Here is a 17,011-nt window from a genome sequence, read left to right on the forward strand (position 1 = left end):
TACTACTGACTACGGCTTTATTAACAATTGCTAATTTGTGGAGGTGGTGGAAAGTTTGTACGGTAGCTCAACAAGTGTGCATACTATGGACTGTGCAAAAGGAATTTGCTCAATTTTAAGGAAAACGGCGGAAATTGAGACCAAGCCATTAGGCGTTAGATGAACTAATTTGACATTTCAGCATGAGGATGACTTAGCGCCTAGACGTGAATGCTCACTCAACAGGGGGCCCCTCTGAGGGTGGGAACATGCCCTCTGATGAGGCATGATAAAAAATGCATTGGAATTCACGCCTGTAGACGCCTTGCATCTGCTTCTGGAAATTGCTTCTGAGCAGGGACAGCCCTTATGGCCCTACGCCACACCGAGCAACCCGTCACCACCACCTGCAGTACCGAACTCTGCACACAGATGGCAGCAGCGAGCGGCGCCACACCGCACCCTTCACCTGCTGTGCGGAGTTTCCGAGGGGTATCCGCCACACCAGCCCCCCTGCCCCAAACCTTGCAGACCCAGAATCAGGGGTTTTGGAGTATTTTGGGGCCACCACAGCGGCTCCGGCTCCCCAAGCACAGCCCGTCATGGAGAGGTTTTTTTAGGGGAATCAGCCCCAAATCAAGCTGTTACTCCAATTTCTTCGGAGGAGCCCCCCATCCTCTGCTGACCTGCTCCTCTGCGGAAGCATCACCAAGCACCAGCTTTCTGTCCTGGCATCTTAGGCTTAGGAGCAGGGACTGGATGTTTGCACTCTGGGATCTCATGGTTTGAGTGAAATTTGGGGCATTTGAAGGTGCTTTGGGGGCATTTCTGGAAGATTTGGGGTGCAATTTGCATTCTTTGTACATAATTTGGGGTAATTCCAGCCATCTGGAGGCATTTTGGGTGAATGTTGAGCTGCTGTGGGGACTTGTGGGGCATTTCAGGGAGTTTCGGGCTATTTGGGGGCTGGTTTAGGACCATTAAAGCCATTTTGGGGGTCATTTGAGCTGATTTGGGACAATTTATGTGAGTTGTTAGGGCAGTCTGGGGCATTTCGGGCTGGTTTGGGGTATTTTGGGACAGCTTGTTGCTTTCAGGCATTTTGGGCCTTTTGCAGGCAATTTGGGCAGGTTCAGGGGCGTTTGGGGTGGCCTTGGGACACTTCTCTCTGGTTTTAAGGCCATTTGGGGCAGTTTGGGTTGGTTTTTGCTATTTTGGAGCAATTCAAACTGGTTTTGGTTGTTTTTCCTTCCTTCCAATGGGGCCTAGAGCCCAAACACAGGATACAGAATCCCAGAATGGGATGGACTGAAAGGGACCTTAAAGCTCACCAGTTTCACCCCTCTGCCACGGGCAGGGACACTTTCCACTAGAGCAGGTTGCTCCAAGCATGTCCTACGTGTGGTGACTTCAGGAACAGTGCCACCAACACGGATATCCTCCCTTACTTACCCACCTAAAACTGCATCTGTGGCGAGTGTAAGAATGGCTGTCCATGGTGGTGGCAGCACTGCAGAGCTCTCACTGTGTGAGCCCAGCACCAGCTTTCTATCCTGGCCCCCCAAGCTTGGGAGCAGGGGCTGGATGTTTGCACTTTGGGACTGGGTGGTTTGAGTACAATCTGGAGCACTTCTGGAAGGTTTTGAGTTGGTTTGGGGGCAATTTGGGCTGCTTGTGCATAATTTAGGGTCATTTCAGCCATTTGGGGGCATTTTGGGTAAATTTTGATGGACCCATCAGTCCATCCCTGCACCTGCCAGGGGCGGTGGCAGGATGGGACCCATTGCAGCCTCCCTGCTTGCAGGAAGCATCGCTTCATGTCTCCCCAAGGACTTTATTGAACCTTTAAAACTTGAAGCGTGCGGCTGGTTGGGTGCTCCCCACAGGAAGAGGGAAAGGAGGAGGAGGCAGGTGGGATGCTGGGGCTCAGGTGGCAGGCAGCCAGACTTTCTGGGTGCTGATGATGTCGCTGAGCTTGCCCTTGATCTTCAGAAAGTGTCTCTTGAACTCCAGGCCATCACCCTATGTGGGGAGAGGTTATGTTACCTTGCACCCACCCACCATGGTCCTGCATCATCCTGCACCCACCTAACATGGTCCTGCATCACCCTGCACCCACCCACCATGGTCCTGCATCACCCTGCACCCACCCACCATGGTCCTGCATCACCTTGCACCCACCTAATATGGTCCTGCATCACCTTGCACCCGCCATGTATGTAACACTTTGCAAGTCCCTGCATCACCTTACACCTACTGTGCATCACCACGTGCCCACCTTGGAGAGGCGAAAATCCACCAAGATCTTGCTCTCCATCTCCACCAGGTTCACCTTGAAGATGAGTTTGTTGTTCCTCCTGTCCGTGGTCGAGATGGTGACCTGAAAACAGCAGCAAGGACGGGAGGATCCCCTGGATTACTTGCAGATACAACAGCAGGGAGGCTGCACCCCAGGATCTCATCCCCCCTCACCCACCTGGTTGGTGCAACTCTTCTTCCAGCCGTACCCCATCTTCTCACACACCTCCTTCAGGGCACGGTACGAGCCGTCAGCGTCCAGCTTGGTGAAGAAGCGCGTCATCCGCTTCACCAAGCGCTGCCATGGGCTCTGCCGGCCGCAAAGCCATGGGAAAGGTCAGAAATCCCACCAGGCTGCAGCAGCACCGAGGGTAAGCCCTGGAAAGCTGCACCCGCTGATGGCAAAGGCTGCGAGCTGCACTGCCCAGGATGCAAACCGGCATCCCAAACACTATAAACACTGCGAAGCTGCATCCCAGTACCTCAAAACTGCTCCCTAATGGCATAAATATTGCACAGTTGCCTCTGAATCTCACAAATACAGTGCGAAGTTGCATCCCAAATGTAATAAATATGGCAAAGTTGGGCTCTGAGGTTATAAATGGGATGAAAAGTTGCATCCCAAACACTGCAGTTGCAAAGCAGCACCTAAACACTGCAAAGCTGCATCCTGCTGCTAAAAATACCCTAAAGATGCACCCAAAACATTGCAAAGTTTCTTCTAGAGATGATAAAACCTTGCAAAGCTGCATCTCTGATATTGCAAAGCTACATCTTGGTATCATAAATGCTGCAAAGCTGCATCCTGCTGCTAAAAACACTGCAAAGTTGTTTCCTAAATGCTGCAAAATCACATCCAAAGATGATCAATAGTGCAAAGCTGCTCCCTAGTATCATATATGCTACAAAGTTACACCCCAAATACTGCTGAGCTGCACCCCAACAGAGTTGAGCCCCATACCTGTGAGGAGCCAGGGGTGCCGAGGAGCTGGCTGTTTACCAGCATGTGCTCGGGGCAGGCAGGCTGGGAGAAGCTGATGCCCTGCACCAGCTTGTCGATGGCAGCTGCTCCACAATCCCAGAGCATCCCACCAGTGCCCGGCTCTGGCTGTGATGTGGAGTAGCTCACCTTCTCCTCACTGCAATGCAAAGGGAGACGGGGTGTTATAGGGGTGCTAGTGCAAAGGAGAGGCTGCAAGGATGGGGAATGCGGGGATATTTCAGCATGGGAATTGTAGCAGGATATTGGAGAGGGGCTCTTTTATCGGGGACTGTAGCAGTAGGACAAGAGAGAATGGGATCAAGCTGAAACAGAGTAGATTAAGGTTGAATATGAAGAAGCTCTTCCCTGTGAGGGTGCTGAGGTGCTGGTACAGGGTGCCCAGAGAAGCTGTAGCTGCCCCATCCCTGGCAGTGCTCAAGGCGTTGCAGCAAGCTGCTCTAGTGGAAGGTGTCCCTGCCCATGGCAGGGGTTGGAACTGGATGAATTTTAAGGTCCTTTCCAGCCCAAACCATTCCATGATTCTGGACAACCCTGCATTGCACAAGCAATGTTTACACAGGCTTGTGCATGGTTTCCACCACCCACCTCATAGGGAAAACACAGGGAAAGCCCTGGAAGGTGCGAAGAACTGCATGGCCCAGCAGTGACCAGGCACTTACATACCCCAGAGCATGGAGAGGGACACGGAGGGAATCAGGGGCTCACCCGAGTGGGCTCTTCACCGGTGAGAAGTCCGTATCGGATCGGACGTGCTTGGAGAAGCCACCGGGAGAATCAGAGACCCCCCCTGCGGACACACGAGCCCGCTTGACGCCTGCAAAGGGACAAGACACCCCAATAATTCCCTAAATCAGGAGTGACAAACGCATTCCCCCGTGTCCCCTTACCCTTCTTGAGGGGTTTGCTGTACCACCGGTCCTTTTTGATATCGGGAATGGTGATCCTCGCTGCAGGGCTCTCTGTCAGGATCTTGTGCAGCAAAGCTGGGAGAGATGGAGAGGGGTGGGAATGGTGATCCCAGCATGGCATGGGGCACTGCTGGGGGTGCTGGGTGCTCACCTAAGGGTGCAGAATCAATCTTTTTCCAAGGCGGGAGGTAGGTTTTCCTCTCCTTCCAGTCACTGTACTCCTGGCAGCTGTCGCTGGGCTGGTCCCAGGGCAGCTCTGCCGGAGGGGAAATCTCTGTTACTGCACCATGAGAAGGGGAGAATGCAGCCAAGGAGGCAACACACGGGGAGGTTTTGCAATGGGAGGCAGAAAGAACACCATTTCTGTGGGGTTTTAAAACAGGCAATGTGCAAAGCCCTGCAGCGTGCCAAAGCACGATAGCCATCTCCCACGCCAGGCACCTCTGCACTGCATCCCTTGTGTTGCCCCCCTGTGCCAGCGCCTCAGCACCCTCACAGGGAAGAGCTTCTGCCTAAGAGCTCATCTCAGTCTCCCCTCTGGCAGGTTAAAGCCATTCCCCTTGGCCTGTCCCTGCATACCTTGTCCCAAGCCCCTCTCCAGGTTCCTGCAGCCCCTTTAGGCACTGGAGCTGCTCTCAGGTCTCCCCTTCAGGAGCCTTCTCTTCTCCAGACTGCCCCAGCCCTGCTCTCTCAGCCTGGCTCCAGAGCAGAGCTGCTCCAGCCCTCGCAGCATCCCCATGGCCTCCTCTGGACTCGCTCCAACAGCTCCACGTCCCTCTTGTGCTGCTGCCCCAGAGCTGGATCAGGACTGCAGGGGGGGGTCTCCCCAGAACACAGTAGAGGGGGAGAATCCCCTCCCTTGACAGGTCACCCCCATTCCCATCCCAAGAGCTCCACACACCTCCCTCTATGCATTTCCCCTGTGTCCCTCGAGCACGTCACACGTGCCCCACACGCATGGGGCGGCCCCACCTCCGGCCAGCATGGCTGTCAGCACCACGCCGCAGGCCCAGACATCAACAGGCTCCGCACTGAACTCAGGGCACCGCAGCAGCTCGGGGGCCACGTAGGGCAGGGTCCCACACATCTTATTGAGCAGGCGCTCCCGGCCGTTGTGCCTGAAGACTGTAGCCAGGCCGAAATCTGAGATCTTCAGGTTATCTGAAAGCAGAAAAGAGAAGGAATTTAAAGTCAGCCAAAGTGGGCACACAATGGGTAAGCAGAGGGCAAGTGGTGGCCACAGAAGGGGCATGCAATGGCCAAGCAGCGGGGACACAGCAGGCAAGCAGTGAGCACACGTAGTGCATAGTAGCCAAGCAGAAGGCACATCAGGGCCATGCAATGAACAAGCAGCAGGCCAGCAGTGCACATATGACAGGCAGGTGATGCAGGTGCAGGTCAAGCAATGGCCAAGCAGTGGCCACATAAGGGGCATGTAACAGCCAAGCAGCAGCCATGCAGCAGGCATACAAGGGGCATGCCGTGGGTAAGCAGTGGGCAAACACAGGGCACGCAATGGCCCTGCAGTGGCCACGTGACAGTCAAGCAGTGGGTACACAAGGCGCATGCAACACCTGAGCAGTGGGCACACAGAGGCTAAACTGCAATGTACAACTCAATTCAAATCAAAACTCAAAACGAATGGACAGAGAACGTGCCCCCCTGCTTCACCTCGCTCATCCAGCAGCAGGTTCTCCGGCTTCAGGTCACGGTGGGTGATGCCAATGCTGTGCAGATAGACCTGGAGATGGCAGAGAAGGGTCAGCGCTGTGCAGGGACCACCACTGGTGTCACCAGCACTGCCACCACACTCACCACACCAGCAATCAACTGCTGGAAGAAACGCTGCGCCTCCGGCTCTGGCATCCCGATATCTGGCTCTGTGTAGGGGGGGAAAGAATAGAAAGAGATTCTCAACCATTTAGGGATTAGCTTCTAATGAGAAGACAGACAAAGAAAACTAGGCTTGTTCAGCCTAGAGAAGAGAAGGCTCCTGAAAGGGAGACCTGAGAGCAGCTCCAGTGCCTAAAGGGGCTGCAGGAAAGCTGGAAAGGGGCTTTGGACAAGGGCCTGTAGGGACAGGCCAAGGGGGAATGGCTTTAACCTGCCAGAGGGGAGACTGAGATGAGCTCTTAGGCAGAAGCTCTGCCCTGTGAGGGTGCTGAGGTGCTGGCACAGGGTGCCCAGAGAAGCTGTGGCTGCCCCATCCCTGGCAGTGCTCAAGGCCAGGTTGGACACAGGGGCTTGGAGCAAGCTGCTCCAGTGGAAGGTGTCCCTGCCCATGGCAGGGGTTGGAACCAGGTGAGCTTTAAGGGCCTTTCCAACCCAAACCATTCTAGATTCTAAGAGGTGTCTGTGAGCAGCTCACCGATGCGGTCAAAGAGCTCCCCGCCGCTGCAGTACTCCAGGAAGAGGTACTGAGTGGCACCTTCCCGCCGGTGCCCATAGAACTTGACGATGTTCTCGTGGTTGAGCATCTTGTTGATGCAGATTTCCTTCTTGATGTTCTCGGGGCAGTCAGCCGCTCGCTTCATGTCCACGATCTTGACAGCCACGGCCTCCTCAGTGCGGCGGTTGACAGCGAGCTGCACCCTGGGGACAAGAGGGGCCTGAAAGGCTGCCACAGAGATGGGCTGCGGACAGGGACAGGCAAGAGATGCAGGTGTAGGCAGCAGGCATGCAATGGGTGGATAAGGGGCGTGCAGTGGGCACATAAGGGTCATGCAATGGGCAAGCGGTGGGCACACAAGGTGCATGCAACTGCCAAGCAGTGGCCGTAGACAGGACATGGAGTGGCCATGCAGCAGGCGCACAAGGGGCATGCAACAGGCAAGCAGTGGGCAAACAGCAGGCAAGAACCGGGCATACACAGTGCACGCAATGGCCTTGCAGCAGTGTCAAACAGCGACCACACAAGGGGCACACAGTCACCAAGCAGTGGCAACGCAGCAGGCACAAAAGGACAAGCAGTGGGCAAGTGCTGAGCATACACAGAGCACACAACAGCCAAGCAGTGGCCACATTAGGGGCAAGCAGTGGCCAAGCAGCCGCCAAGCAGCAGGCACACGGTGAGAAGCGGCGGACACGCAGGGGCCGTGCACCAGACAAGCAGCGGGCACGCAGGAGGCGCACACAGCGGGTGGCTGCGCGGACACACTGCGCGCTCAAGGGGGGCGCAAGCGCAGGCAACAACCCCGACCGCTGCCCCCTCCCCTTCCCGGCGCCCCGCACTCACTCCCCGTAGGCGCCTTCTCCCAGCGTCTGCACCAGGTCCCAGTCCTCCACGAACGGCACCGCCATCCCCAGGCGCGCCTCCTTCGGTCCCGTTTCCCGCCAGCGCCAACCACTTCCCGCTTCGCCCTGCGCGCGCAGCGCCCAAGCCCCGCCCCCTCCCGCCCGCAGCATGAGGCAAGCCCCGCTGCCCCCCTCTTTTCACCCGTACTGATTAAAAGCGGTAAAACACTCCTAAAATCTATCCCCCGCGTTCTGGAGAGGGAGGGAAAAACCCCCCATCATCTCCCAAAGCACCACAATCGCCTTTTTTTAACTTTTATTATTTATAATTCCCCATTAAAGCCGTTATTCCCGATTTGGCGACTGCTTCATGTATAAAAATCACTTCCCGGCAGGCAGGGCGGGGCCGGGGCTCCCCGTTGCTGCCTGTACTTACAAACTGTATAAAACAAAAGGAAAACAACCAATTCCCCAGAAAGAAAACCTGAAAAACAACCAATCCCCCCCCCACCAACGTTTCTGCTTCACAGGCAAAGGCTGGGTCAGTGCGGTGCAAGGTGGCCATCAGCACCTCTACGTCCTTGATAAGCCACGGTTATCCAGATCTTTCACCTGGGAGGTAAAAAACAAGGCTCAGTGGGGTGACAGTTAATGCTTTTACCCAAATATGAGGGGTTTGGGGGTGGTTTGGGGCTGCACCTTGTATATTCGGACGAGCCAGTGCTCTGTGGTGTATGCCTCCTCCAGCACATCCAGCTCGAAGTCCTTGTTGCCGATTTCGGCGTTCCTCACCCGGTCGTAGCCCGGCGGTCGCTCTAGGAGAGGGCAAAGTACAGGCAGTGCTGCCACATCACAACCCAGAGATGCTGGGGGCATGGTGGGCTCTCCCTGGAATGGTGTCAACTCTCTCCAGGGTTGGTTTTGGGGACTTACTGGCCTCAGTGTAGACCTGGCCGAAGCGGTAGTAGCACATCTTGTACATGAGGCAGTTGAGGAGCACCGGGGAGCCCTCGCGGTCCACCCGGAACTCCCCAGTAGGGGTGTAGTAGTCATGCTCCTTGATGTGGCGCCCTGTGTCCGTGCTGCCCCCGATCCGCACCATCCACAGGAACTTGTTAATGTCTGAAAGGGGGAGAGCAAAGTGCTGAAGAATGAAATGAGTTGAGGTGAGAGAATGAGGAATTGAGCTCAGGGGCCAAGAGCAAGGGAAGGAGTTGAGCTTGGGGGTGAAAGACAAGGGGTTCAGTTGGGGGGTCAAGAGGAAGGGACTGAATCGAGTAAAAGAACAAGAAGTTGAGTTGGGGGAGCAAGAGGGTTGAGTTGGGTGGTGAAAAAGCAAGGAGTCGAGGTGAAAGAATGAGGAGGTTAAGTCTGTGGGCTGCAAGTGAGGGGTTGAATTGAGCTGGGAGGCCCACAGCAAGGAGTTGAGATGGAAGGCCTAGAGCAAAGAGGTTGAGTGTTGGGAGTGTGAAAAAGGCACATGCAGCTTCCAAAGAGGAGTGTTTTGGTACCGTTTCCACTTTGCAGCCTCAGCTGCAGGTGGAACTTCACTCCTCAGAGCTATTTTGGAGAAGCCTGAGCCACAAACAGCCCCTAGATGGGGTTGACCCAGCTCAGAGCAAGATCTTACCATCAGATGAATACCCAGTGAGGCCTCCGAAGATGACCAGCACATAGCTGACATCCAGCTCCCTCATGATCTCGTAGGCTCTCTCCTCCGTCGATGCCATGGCCTGGAGCAGATGCAGCTGTCAGTGATACCACGAGGTGCCCCAGAAAGGCAGGACAAGGCAGTGGGTGAGGGAAGGACCTACCTGACCAACACGGGAGATGTGCGTGTTGTTCCAGGTGTTGTTGTCCACCAAGATGGTCCTGTTGGCCATGGCGGTTATCTGGTACCCATAATCCCACCAGGACATCACCTTTGCATCCTACACACAACACGAGATGTGCTGTTGGCACCTCAGGGGACAACACTGGGTCTCCACCACCCAAATCATCCCTGTTTACCTCTGGTGTGTTGTGCCGCAGCCAGTAATAAGCTTCTCTGAAGTCATCAAAAATGATCCTGCTGCCATCACCACCACGGGCAGAAAGCACGATGGAGGGGGACGAGTATGCCTCACTGGTCACCCAGGTGGAGTGGAAGGTGTAGGTGATCAGGAAGAAAGCCATGACCAAGATCATGCCACTGGCAACCTGGGGGAACAAACCGGGATCAACACTGAATGGAAGAGGCCACCACCTCCACTTGTCCCCAGCCAGGATGAGGTGTCTCCTCCTCCTGTCCCAAGCTAGCCCAACTCACTTCATTTTTGATGGGGTAGGTGGAGTCTTGCTGCTTTTTGCTCTTCTTGTCTGGCCGGCTAATATCCAGGTTCTTCATGTAGGTGGACAGCACCTGAGAAACCCCGATGCCAGAGAGGATGCACATCACCGGGGCCAGCACCAGCATGAGACGCACCTATGGGTGACAGCAGAACCATCAGTGGCTGCTGGAGAAGACATGCAGGCAGAAATCTGAGAGAAGGGAAGTGAAACACCAGAAACCTCAGCCTCGACATAAACCTCCAGCTGACTTATTTAGCCCCCAAGGGATGTTCTCTGAAGACCTTAAAACTGGCCAATGTACAGAGCTGCCCTCAACTGAGCACCCTTGGGCTGGCTCAGGTGGAGTCAAGGATTCGTAGATGCCTCCATAGCAAAAATCAACCCATATTTAGAGCTTGGGGTGCTAAAGCAATAGTGGAAACACTCAGCAGCAGCTATTTGCTGGAGTGACTGCTCAGATACCTGGAAAACTTGTTTGGGTTTGCAACTCAGCTATGGGAGACCAGGAAGAGACCCAGTGTGGCCACTTGGAAGCAAGTAACACCAAACCCTTTGAGCTTTGCCACATCACATTCCCTCACTGCACGGGGAGGCCAACAAAGCAGTTTTAAGGAAGGGAGCGAAGCCTCACAAACACTTTGGCCAGCTCAGGGTGGCAGAACCATCATCAGCTTGAGAAAAGAGAACATTAAATCAGTTTGTGAGGACCACTTCATCATCACGCTTGTGGCCAGCAGGAAGCAGCTCCTCACCATCACAGCAGAGAAGTACATGCTGGTCACGCCATACATGATGATGAAAATGCGGGCATCCGAGAGGTTACTGAAGCAGTAATAGAGACCGACTGTGGAGAGGAGAGAGAAACGGGTCAGGTTCACCTTGGGGATCTGCTGCCTACAGTGAGAAACAATCACAGAGGCACATTCTTTAATGCATCAGGGTCTGATGGCATCTGTGCTGGGCTCACCTGGGAACATGAACACGAGGAGCTGCAGGTCAAAGTAATAGGAGGACCAAGTGGTGGGCTGGTGCTCAGAGACCGAGGCAATGATGGGGATGTTGTTCTTTGCATAGGAAGGATCCAGGAGGGAGTAGAAACGCCCCGTCCAAGGGGAGATTTTGCCTAGGCAAGAGGAGATAAAACCCAACCAACTTCAGTTCTGGCAATATCAATATGATCCCTCACAAAAGAAGCATGTGCAAGGCTGGCTGAGCAATCCCAGAGCTTGTTTAACATCCCTATTACTCAAACCTGCCATTTTAGAAAGGAAATAAAGAGCAATTTTACCCTAAAGAAGGCTTCTCCCCCACTACCAGCCATTTTTTAGCATCTCTTTGCTACTACAGATCAACATGTATCAGCTCAACAGCTCCAGCATGTTGAGTCATGGCAGGTTACTCTCTGCACCTTGTGACAGCAGCAGCCCAGATCTTATAGCTGCTTCCCAAGTCTTTTCCTGGTGACGGAGGAACTGGGGCAGGCCCCAGGCTCCACCTCAGAGGGCGGGTCTGCAGGCAGCAATGCAGAATTTGGACTGACAAACAGTGTGCTCTTCAAAGAGCAGGGAAATGCTGCGAGGGCTGGAGCAGCTCTGCTCTGAAGCCAGGCTGAGAGAGCTGGGCTGGGGCAGCCTGGAGAAGAGAAGGCTCCTGAATGGGAGACCTGAGAGCAGCTCCAGTGCCTAAAGGGGCTGCAGGAAACCTGGAGAGGGGCTTTGGAGAAGGGCCTGCAGGGACAGGACAGGGGGAACAACTTTAACCTGCCAGAGGGGAGACTTGAGATGAGCTCTTAGGCAGAAGCTCTGCCCTGTGAGGGTGCTGAGGCGCTGGCACAGGGTGCCCAGAGAAGCTGTGGCTGCCCCATCCCTGGCAGTGCTTAAGGCCAAGTTGGACACAGGGGCTTGGAGCAAGCTGCTCCAGTGGAAGGGGTCCCTGCCCGTGGCAGGTGGCTGGAAATGGGTGAGCTCTAAGATCCCTTCCAACCCAGATAAGTCTGGGATTCTATGATCCAAAGCAAGGAAAGAAGGCAGTAAAATGCATTCATGGTCCCCACCATCTCAGGCTACCTGTCAGCATCAGCACAGCCCCGATAGTGAGGAGAACGAAGCCAACCAGGGAGATGACACTCCTGAAGAGGATTTCGAACTGCTGTGGGTTCAGCTTGCTCCGAAGGTAGTCAACGAAGGCATGAATCTGGCACAAGCCAAAGACTCCAAGGGCAGCCATGTGCTCCGAGGAGAGGACAGGCTGCAAGCAGGGGAGATGTGGATCAGGGATGGAGGAGAACAAGAGTCCAAAAGCTAATTTTGCAACAAATCAGCATTAGCAAGATCTCCAACTAGAAGCAAGCACCCACTTACAGCCTCAAGGGCAAAGGCAAGAGAAACAACTCGCTGTTGTTCTGTTACAAGCAACAAAACGACCATCCTTGAGTTTGCAAATCATTCTGGTCCCCACCTGGAAGCCAACAAAAGAGATCTGCATGGAGAGGATGGTTCCCAAGCAGTAGACGGTGCAATAGGCTACGTAGATCCTGTGGGAGAAGCGCCCGGTCAGCATCAGCACAAGAACATGCAAGGGTATGAGGTTAATCAGAAAGACGTAGCCACCCCATGAGGAGACCTGCCAAGAGAGAAAACAAACAACACACCACAAGTTCCAGGATGGAACAGGTCTCACAGCAGAGCTCAACTGCAGCAGGTTTGATATTCCTGGGATCAAGCACAAACACAAGTTGGGTGGAGACTGGACTGAAAGCAGCCCTGAGGCTAAACTGACAGGAGCCCTAACCTGACGGAGATTGAGATGGGATGTTAGGAAGTTCTTCCCTGTGAGGATGGTGGGACACTGGCACAGGGTGCCCAGAGAAGCTGTGGCTGCCCCATCCCTGGCAGTGTTCAAGGCCAGGCTGGACGCAGGGCTTGCAGCAACCTGCTCTAGTGGAAGGTGTCCCTGCCCACGGCAGTAGTTGGAACTGGGTGAGCTTTAAGGGCCCTTCAATGCAAACCAGTCTGGGATTTTGATGCCAAGTTCTAGCTACCTGAACATAAGGACACGGGAATGGGACACTGGATGTTTTTGGTCACCATATCCAGAATAAACTTTGTAGTCCAAAGTATCTTGGTGCCAGGAGAAAGAACACTCACCATGTAGAAATAGGCCAGAGCACACATGGCTGCCCAATAGATAGAGCCAGTTTTGACAGCTTTGATCCACATGTAGTAAGTTAACAGCATGCAGAAGATGGCAATACCTGGGGGGAAGGACAAAGAGATGTCAAAGCAAGCTCACATCAGCCCTGAAATGTTAATCTATGACCTCTGGGGCACAGCAGAGCACTCAATGAATTAAAAATGCATATATAAATGCTTTTGCTGCTCCATCAGAAGGTGAAACAGAGCCTCATGCAAAGAAGCAGGGGTGGGAAATGGGTTTCTGAACACAGCACCTCCTCACACAGGCCCCAGAACCCAGATACAGGAGATGTACCTGATCACTGGCAACAAGACTGTTGCCTTTGCCAGCCCTAAAATTGCTTCTGGAATGGATATAAACAGAGCACAGCGTCCCTCTGTCATTCTCTGTGGCATCCTTACCATCATCATCCAGCAGCCAACAGCTGGAAACAGCAGCCTTCCCTGCTCCCAGTGCCACAAACTCACCTTCGTTATCGTAGGAGCCGGCAACGGATCGGGAGATGTACCCGGGCACAACTGAGATCATAGCAGCAGCCAGGAGCCCTGCACCTGCGTCCTGGGAAGAGAAACCAGCCAGAGGGTGGTAAAAGCCATCAGCTCTTGGGAATTTTGCCATATTCCACATGGATACACCTCAGAGAAATACATCCTACAAGGATGCTGGAGAGGGACTCTTCACCAAGGGTTGTAGTGATAAGACAAGGGGTGATGGGTTCAAAATGAAACAAGGGAAGTTCAGGTTGGATATAAGGAAGAAGCTCTTCCCTGTGAGGGTGCTGAGGCGCTGGCACAGGGTGCCCAGAGAAGCTGTGTCTGCCCCATCCCTGGCAGTGTTCAAGGCCAGGCTGGACAGAGCCTTGGGTGACATGGTCTAGTGTGAGGTGTCCCTGCCCACAGCAGGGAGTTGGAACTGGATGATCTTAAGGTCCTTTCCAACCCAAACCATTCTATCTATGATTCTATAAAATTGAGCATCAAAATGACACTTCAGAACAGAAATTGTGGGTTTTCACTGACGTGGTGGCCACCTCCAAGCTTCCAAGACAACCACAAGTTGCTTTTGCACAAGCCCATGCTCCTCCTGTGAGGTGCATCCCACTCACCCCTTACCTTGAGCTCTTTGGTGAGGTGGTAAGTCACTATGGTGGTGAAGGAGGAGAAGAGTGGAGCCAGGAACACGCACACATTCCGGATGTCGATGGTGACGTGGAAGAAGTGCAGCACGTGGTAAATCGCTGCTGATGTGATCATCAGGCCTGTGGGGTGGAAATGACACCAGGGCAGCCAGAAGCCCCATCAGGAATGCCTTGACAAAGGGAATCCCCCTTCTCCTATCCAGCACTGGGACCCTGCTCCCTCCACATCAACCCCCTTCCCATCTTCCCCTCATGTGAGGTGCATTTGAGCTCAGCAGAAGCTTACCTGGATAAATGGTGCCACCGATGATCCTGCCCAAGGGGTACCATGCTCGGTCATCAAACCAGTTGTGGAATTTATAGAAGCCCTCCTCTGCCAGGAAGCGGGTTGTGCGATAGTTAAAGTACCTGTAACAGGGACAATGGTTAAACCAGCAGCTTGGGACAGGCAGTTAAATCCTATTAAAGTCCACTTGGATGCCCTTCTCTGATGCCTAGGGCAGGACAGCATTGTAAGGTGTGTTTTCCACCCTAAGATTCCTACTAAACCTCAGCTGCAAAAGCTCACCCTCCTCCTCAGCGGTTTAAAAGTGGGTTTGCAAAGGTAGCATCCTCCCTTGAGCCTGATTTAGTCAGCAGCAAGCCCAGGAGTATGTGCAGTGAGCCCTCTCCCCTGCTGTGTGCTGCGCAGGCCAAGAAAAACCAAACCCCAGCAAAAAAGACAAGGGGAATGGCTTTAACCTGCCAGAGGGGAGACTGAGATGAGCTCTTAGGCAGAAGCTCTGCCCTGTGAGGGTGCTGAGGCGCTGGCACAGGGTGCCCAGAGAAGCTGTGGCTGCCCCATCCCTGGCAGTGCTCAAGGCCAGGTTGGACACAGGGGCTTGGAGCAAGCTGCTCTAGTGGAAGGGGTCCCTGCCCGTGGCAGGGGTTGGAACTGGATGAGCTTTAAGGTCCCTGCCAACCCAAACCATTCCAGGATTCCAGTGGCATGTGATTACTTAGATCCAGGCTGCAGGAAGAGTCCCAAGAAGTTAATTTTTGGTCTGGAAGAGGAAAACCTATCTGCAGTGAAAACCTCCCCCCAACTCCCACATCCTCAATGCGAATTAACTTGAGCCTGGTGTAAGGCACCCGAATTCTGTGCACTCTGGAACAGGAAAACCCCCAGGAGATGAGCAGACGACACTTACGGATCAAATTCATGGATGACACTTTCGAACCTTAAGACAGAGAAAAGCCTCGTGGAGAAAGCTGTAAACACAGAGACAGGGTTAAAGCCAGGTGAGAGCTTCCCAACCTACAAGAGAAGCAGAGGCAGCTCCCTCCCGGGACTCCCCTTCCAGGGCACCTGCAGGACTTACAGAGCACGGCTGCCATGGACAGGATGAGGAGCTTGAGCAGAGTGTCCTGCTTCTCGTAGGAGAGCCGGAGAAACCCCAGCTTGGTCATTTTCACATTAGAAGTGGGGACTGAGGATGCTCCAACACCTGAAAACAAGCAGAAAGAACATCAGAGCACAGCATCTCCAAAGGCTGCATGAAGCACACCTTCAATACTCCACTTCTGCAACATGCTTCCCGGATCCATGCTTCCCATCCCCAAATCCCCTTCCCTTCCCTCCCATCCTCACCTGATTAGCTGCCCAAGTCTCAGCTGAGGTTTTTCCTTCTATAGAGACCAGAGCTTCTTTGGGGCGCAGGAGATGTCTGTTTCTCTGCATAGGAAACAAAGCCCCAGTGTAAGCTCTTAACAAAACCACCAAGTTTCCCCTGGCTGGAGTTCAACCATCACTTCTGAGAAAAAGAATCCACACAGAACACAAAGAATTGGTCTTGGACACCAAGGAAATGAAACTGTAGCCAGGGAATAACATCTCTGTACTCCTGAAAACATGGATTGCTTTAAAATGCTTCTTGGCCCAATCAGCATGGAAAAACCCAGTCCCAGAACTGGTGGCTAAACCCTTAGGTCACATCTCAGAGCTGCAGCTGAGATTGGGACAGGCTGAGATTTAAAACACAAACGGTGTTTTCAGAGCCTGAAAAAAGACGTTTTGGTGACCGAGAAGTGATTTTAACTTCCACATGTTCGCCACTGACACAGAAACAAGTCCCCGATGGATTTATTTCCTGGATCCCTGGGGATAACAAGCAGCAGCTCAGAAACATGTAACGCGGATGCCTGCACAGCATGAGTGGTTCTGCCAGTGGAGTCCCACTGGTACCCTGATTTCACAGCTCCAGCATGGGGTGTGGGGGACCCTTTGCCACACTACAGCTATGTGGGAAGCCAGTCCCAGCATCCTGGAACGGGAAGGAGGAAGAGCCATCCCTAGGCTACAGATTATGGCCTCGCACTCACTGCCAGCCCCTCTGAGCTGGCCTGTGCCCCACAAGGCACTGTGCCCCCCACAAACCCCCATGCAGCACCCCACAGCCCCACAGCCACCCTCCTGCACACCCCATCTCCCCACAGCACAGAGCACCCCATAGCTTCACCTCCCACAGGCTCCAGTCCCTGACAACCAGCAGCCCCTTGTCCCGCAGCATCACTCACCCCCAAAACACACACCCCATAACCCCCCACAGCACCCTGCCCCACACACCCCCCAATAACCCCCCACAGCACCCTGCCCCACACACACTCCATAACCCCCCCACAGCACCCTGCCCCACACACACCCCATAACCCCCCACGGCCCCTGCCCCACACACACCCCATAACCCCCCACGGCCCCTGCCCCACACACACCCCATAACCCCCCACGGCCCCTGCACACAGCCTCTCCACCCCCGGCCCACGGCCCACGGCCCACGGCCCACAGCCCTCACCCAAGCCCCGCCACCCCGTCCATCCGCCTTGCGCAGCCTCCCTTGCCCTCCGTAGAGCCTCCCCCCCCACGCTCGCCATTGGTTGCCTCTCCGA

The 17,011-nt window shown here is 54.2% G+C and overlaps 2 protein-coding genes across 4 annotated transcripts; both read right to left on the reverse strand.

Moving 5' to 3' along the window:
• Positions 1–1,793: 1,793 nt before the first annotated feature.
• On the reverse strand, positions 1,794–7,537 carry CHEK1 (checkpoint kinase 1). 3 transcript variants are annotated; one of them, XM_065697258.1, is made up of 12 exons: positions 7,424–7,537; positions 6,557–6,780; positions 6,004–6,068; positions 5,860–5,929; positions 5,161–5,349; positions 4,340–4,444; positions 4,168–4,263; positions 3,986–4,094; positions 3,239–3,416; positions 2,456–2,587; positions 2,258–2,359; positions 1,794–2,001 (listed from the first exon to the last, which is right to left on the reverse strand). In XM_065697258.1, exons 1-12 carry the CDS (start codon positions 7,486–7,488, stop codon positions 1,906–1,908), a joined length of 1,431 nt encoding a protein of 476 aa, XP_065553330.1. In that variant the 5' UTR covers positions 7,489–7,537; the 3' UTR covers positions 1,794–1,905. The 3 variants fall into 3 exon arrangements, with proteins under 3 accessions (XP_065553330.1, XP_065553331.1, XP_065553329.1); XM_065697259.1 differs by having other exon boundaries at positions 3,986–4,067; positions 4,340–4,468; XM_065697257.1 differs by having other exon boundaries at positions 4,340–4,468.
• A 186-nt stretch (positions 7,538–7,723) lies between these two features.
• STT3A (STT3 oligosaccharyltransferase complex catalytic subunit A) lies at positions 7,724–16,985 on the reverse strand. The gene is made up of 19 exons (XM_065697369.1): positions 16,918–16,985; positions 15,717–15,800; positions 15,448–15,573; positions 15,277–15,337; positions 14,373–14,494; positions 14,061–14,206; positions 13,416–13,506; positions 12,900–13,006; positions 12,211–12,375; positions 11,820–12,000; positions 10,721–10,876; positions 10,506–10,597; positions 9,731–9,886; positions 9,433–9,621; positions 9,237–9,353; positions 9,053–9,155; positions 8,356–8,544; positions 8,122–8,237; positions 7,724–8,034 (listed from the first exon to the last, which is right to left on the reverse strand). The coding sequence occupies exons 3-19, from the start codon at positions 15,533–15,535 to the stop codon at positions 7,996–7,998; spliced, it is 2,118 nt and encodes a 705-aa protein (XP_065553441.1). The 5' UTR covers positions 15,536–15,573; positions 15,717–15,800; positions 16,918–16,985; the 3' UTR covers positions 7,724–7,995.
• Positions 16,986–17,011: the final 26 nt, after the last annotated feature.

The sequence above is a fragment of the Lathamus discolor genome, chromosome 17 (genome assembly GCF_037157495.1).
Source record: "Lathamus discolor isolate bLatDis1 chromosome 17, bLatDis1.hap1, whole genome shotgun sequence".
Classification (NCBI taxonomy): domain Eukaryota; kingdom Metazoa; phylum Chordata; class Aves; order Psittaciformes; family Psittacidae; genus Lathamus; species Lathamus discolor.

Coding starts and splice junctions, on each gene's coding strand:
- STT3A (XM_065697369.1), bottom strand. CDS start 15,535: ATGACCAAGCTGGGGTTTCTCCGGCTCTCCTACGAGAAGCAGGACACT. Junction 13,507..14,060: donor ACCTCACCAAAGAGCTCAAG/GTAAGGGGTGAG, acceptor TTCTCTTCCCAG/GACGCAGGTGCAGGGCTCCT. Junction 9,622..9,730: donor CCTACCCCATCAAAAATGAA/GTGAGTTGGGCT, acceptor TTGTTCCCCCAG/GTTGCCAGTGGCATGATCTT.
- CHEK1 (XM_065697257.1), bottom strand. CDS start 7,488: ATGGCGGTGCCGTTCGTGGAGGACTGGGACCTGGTGCAGACGCTGGGA. Junction 5,930..6,003: donor AGCAGTTGATTGCTGGTGTG/GTGAGTGTGGTG, acceptor TGCCATCTCCAG/GTCTATCTGCACAGCATTGG. Junction 2,360..2,455: donor AGAAGAGTTGCACCAACCAG/GTGGGTGAGGGG, acceptor TGCTGTTTTCAG/GTCACCATCTCGACCACGGA.